This window comes from Limulus polyphemus, unplaced genomic scaffold (genome assembly GCF_000517525.1).
Source record: "Limulus polyphemus unplaced genomic scaffold, Limulus_polyphemus-2.1.2 Scaffold5986, whole genome shotgun sequence".
Taxonomy (NCBI): Eukaryota; Metazoa; Arthropoda; class Merostomata; order Xiphosura; family Limulidae; genus Limulus; species Limulus polyphemus.
In genome coordinates this window covers 33,372-37,864 of record NW_013671596.1, presented here as the reverse complement: position 1 = coordinate 37,864, position 4,493 = coordinate 33,372, and the positions used below count along the sequence as shown (strand labels likewise).

Sequence of the window (4,493 nt, the reverse complement as noted above, 5' to 3'; positions counted from 1 at the left end):
AAATAGTAACTGAAAATAGATATATTTTTTAGGAAAGAAGTTGATTCACGATTGTTAGGGTTAAAAGCTATCAACTGGCGAGTGCAAGGTCTTTACATGAATTAGGCTTAGGACTTTGAGTTTGTGATTTTTTATATTCTTTTGAATTTAAATTTGTAGTTTTAAGTTCAGTAATTTAACATAATTTTGTATTTAGTTCATAATAATAATAATATGATTCAGTATTTAGAATGATAAACTTGTGTAATTTGTACGTAATACTACTAGTACCAGTACCACATAAGAATTTTATATTTTTCCTTCTTACAATCTTTACTTTGTAGTAAGACCCACACTTCTGTTGTTGTTGCTTTAGAATTAAAACAGTCTAACTGATATATGTATATATAGTTTATTCTGATATTTTGCAAATGGTTTAAAATTCAGTGTACAGGTGACAACAATAAAACCCTTATGTTGGTTGTGAAACAGGCTAAATACACTCATCTCAATAATACAGGGAAGCTATGACATTCTCACAGTAGGGGTCTCAATAAACTGAAGAGTTAAAGTTTCGAATTCCAACAAAATCCTGCCTATAATGAGAAGAATGTGACCAGGACTAATCTTTTAAGTGCTGTAAAGTCATTTTCTTTGTAATTACGATGTAAAGTACCATGTTTTGTATGTTATTTGTTAGAATAATAAGGTAAGATGTTATATATGTTAGTTATTTTATAGAAATTAGACTAGGGTATTTTATATCTTAATTATTTGTTAGATAAATAAAGCAGAAAGTATTGTATGTTGCTCCAGGAGTGTGTAATTTTTTTAAAAACCTCTTGTCCAAGAAACAAAATGTTAAAAAAATGTCTTATCCTTCTTATAATTATGCTCATCCACTCTCAATCCCACAAAATACCCACACAACTCGAACGTAACTTTTAGAATTTTGGTTTTATAGAAAAAAGAACAGTTGTGTAGATTGTTGTGCTCATCTTGCCTGTATTAGTGATAAAAACATAAAACAATAATAATATATTAAAGAATGAAGATATCTCACGCACAAATAGGTAAAAAAATACTGATTTATAGAGCACTAAAGCTAGCGTTTCAATGAAAATGTTTTCATTGGAAGACAATCAATTAGTGATTAATAATAATTTCTGATTCATGAAAGCAAATAAAATGTTACTTAGTCCGAACATACTTGCATAAGCACATATCATTTTTGTCAACACCATTGGCTTGGTAGTGAATCTGAAGGCTTATTACACTAAATGCCGGGTTTCGATACCGAAGGTAGACACAGCACAAATATCCCATTGTGTAGTTTTGTGCTTAAGCAAAAGTAAACTAATTAATTTTTATGCATGAAACATGGCAAAAAATAATAATTTTTCTTTCCTTTTCATGTTTTGCATAAAAATTTCATAAAATTTATATGGATAAAAAGGAGCTTATTAGACCATCAAGATGTTCCTTCTATCCCCCAACTATAACCACCCCTTACTACTCATGTATTCATCCAATATTTTCTTTAACTCGGTTAAATATTCTGCCTCCACCACCATTGAAGACATCTCGTTCCAAAAGTCAGCTATCCTGTTTGAAAAGTAATACTGTCTAAACTACAGATGACTCCTATGTTGCCAAAACTTGAATTTATGCCCCCTTGTCCTATTGTTTTCACAGCTAAACACAAAAGAGTTTGATAGATCTATATGATAAATACCCTTAATAATCTTGAAAACACCTCAATCAAATCTCCTCTGACCCTTCTCCTCTCCAGAGAAAACAAGTTTAGAGTATTTAAGTTTTTCCTTTAGGACAATCCCACCATCTCTGGTATCATTCTAGTGGCTCTTCTCTGAGCCTTCTCCAACAATTCAATGTCCTTCTTGAGGAAGGAAGCCCAAAACTGTACAATGTATCACTACTCACCATTATAGTATCTGTTTTAGATAAGTATTCGACCAAGATGGAATGATCTAAAGCCCTGTTCATACTACACATTTTTACATTCTGTTTACCTTGGCAGCACATAACTACCAATGTTGGATTTTCTTGACATAGTTTGCTCTACTATCACAATGAAAAAAACAAAAACAATTGGGCAGAGAATATTACCTGCTTGAGAAGGATGTGGTCTTGCACTAGGTGCTGATTCACTAGGCAAACTCCAGTTTTGTGGTTATCACATCCCATGGGCTTTTCCAGTCTCCTGCTATTTCATAAAGGAGCTAATATATGTAATTGATTAGTACCAGCCCTTCCACCATCTTGAACATGAGATTCTAGTTTTTAGTAGTGCATACAGATAATAGCATTTCTGAAGTTAACAATTTCCTTACTTCGAAATGTATTTCAAATAGATACTTACCTCTCTGAACTACCTCCCACCCTTCCTCTCCACTTCCAGTACCTTTTGTTTGCTTTCTCAAGAATAAGTGTATGAATGTGTGCTAGAGCTCATGAGAATTTCTGTGCACAGAGGTTGTGTTGCCTACAGATAGTTGAAGACCAACAGGAAATGTTAAAGTTGTCAACAAAGAAACTTTTTGCAACAGTAGGAGGAAGTTGTTCAGTGATAGCATTGATCTTAATGCTGAAAAGTGTGGCATTCAAGACACAGTTCTGAGGGACGTCATGTTACTGTGTGAAGAATTAGGGTAATGTTGAACTCAAATGGAAACACCTGTCAAATAAACAATTATGAATAAAAATGGGTAAATGGTCATATGACCCATAGGAATGGAGGTCCTGTAAAATGCCAAACCTCCATGTAACCCTTCTCAAGATCAAACGTATTTGATACACGATGCTCTCTCTCTCTTGAGGAAAACTTTCCTGATCGAGGTTTCAAGATGAATCAGGTCCACAGTGGAGCACTGTCTATAAAAACCCCATTGGGTAGATGAGAGGAGGTTGTTTGATTCAAGGAACCAAAAAATATGATCATAAATCATTCCCCCTAAACCTTATAGAGATAGCTAGTCATAGAAATAGGACAATAGTTAGAAGGAATCTTGGGATTCTTCCCAAAACCTTATAAAGATAGCTAGTCAAAGCAACAGGACAATAATTAGAAGGAATCTTGGGGTCCTTCCCAAAACCTTACAGAGATAGCTAGTCAAAGCAACAGGACAATAATTAGAAGGAATCTTGGGATCCTTCCCAAAACCTTACAAAGATAGCTAGTCAAAGCAATAGGACAATAATTAGAAGTAATTTTGGGATCCTTCCCAAAACCTTACAGAGATAGCTGGTCAAAGCAATAGAACAATAATTAGAAGAAATATTGGGATCCTTCCCAAAACCTTACAGAGATAGCTGGTCAAAGCAATAGAACAATAATTAGAAGAAATATTGGGATCCTTCCCAGGCTTATAAAAAAATGATGACAAGCCTTATACATCTGGAAAATCATTCTTTTGCCAAATCTGGGTTAAAAACAACCAGAAGGAGAGCAAGAGAGGCAGGAGATAGATGGCACATCATCTCATAATGAATATCATCAGGTTCAACCAATGAAGAGCAACCTTGCATTTCACCAGTTTAAGTGGTTGATTATAGTCATAGAAACTATCAGCCCAAAAAGAAAGTGGCAACCTTTCAGCCCTTCACTTGGTGGCAAAGAAGGCAGAATCTGATAATGCTAGTAATTTTTTGACCAAGAACAATTAAATAAAAGTTAATAGAAGATATCTTCAAAGAAAGCTGATTGGAATGTTCATTGTTATTTAGAAGATTTAGAAATGGCCTGTTTACATTGAAAAAAGTTGCACTTATGTCAAAAAATGTGAAGTCATATATTTTTTTTACATTCGTTATTTATACTATTAAAATTATTTGAAAACTAACATAGTAAAAATTACACTAGGCAATATGATGTTAGCAGGAAATTGTTATGTACTATTTTTCTTTATTAAGTTTTTTTGGGATATAATTATCCAGAAAATTCTAATCCTCATAAAGTGAAGTTCATGATATTTCTAGAGGTAAATCTGTGTTTTATGGCCAAGTTTGGATCAGTTAATTTATTAATGAAAATGTAACAATCAGGCAGTTAGTAGAGAATTTAGTTTGATTATCTGTTGTGCAAAGATATATGTAAACATTTCAGTTGATAAATATAGAAGACACTAAATAATACATGGGGAAATTTTTCAGGTAAAAGCATACCATCAGGCATTTTATCAACCAGAAAACCTTTGTATTATTGTGACGGGACAGGTCATGCCTGAAGAAGTATTCAGAGCTATTAACCCTGTTGAAGATAAAATATTATCTAAGGTGAGCATTTACTTGGGTGAATTAGTGATCATAATATTCACATAGTATGAAGGTAAAAAAATTCTTATCTGATTTATATTTAATAACTGATCACCGTGACCGTTGTGTCAACCACTATTCAGAGTTATGAAGAATTCAAGCTAATTTCAATATTGCACCAAAATGAAGGTTTATTTTGAGCTAATTTAATTAAATATTTCAATCCATTTGTGTTATTC

The 4,493-nt window shown here is 33.0% G+C and overlaps 1 protein-coding gene across 1 annotated transcript in view; it reads left to right on the top strand.

Moving 5' to 3' along the window:
- Positions 1-4,493, top strand: part of LOC106473224 (uncharacterized protein C05D11.1-like) — a 54,061-nt gene that overhangs the window by 18,317 nt on the left and 31,251 nt on the right. The window contains exon 5 of the mRNA XM_022401703.1: positions 4,153-4,275. Within this exon, the coding sequence (XP_022257411.1) occupies positions 4,153-4,275 (123 nt within the window). The remainder of the gene's footprint in view (positions 1-4,152; positions 4,276-4,493) is intronic.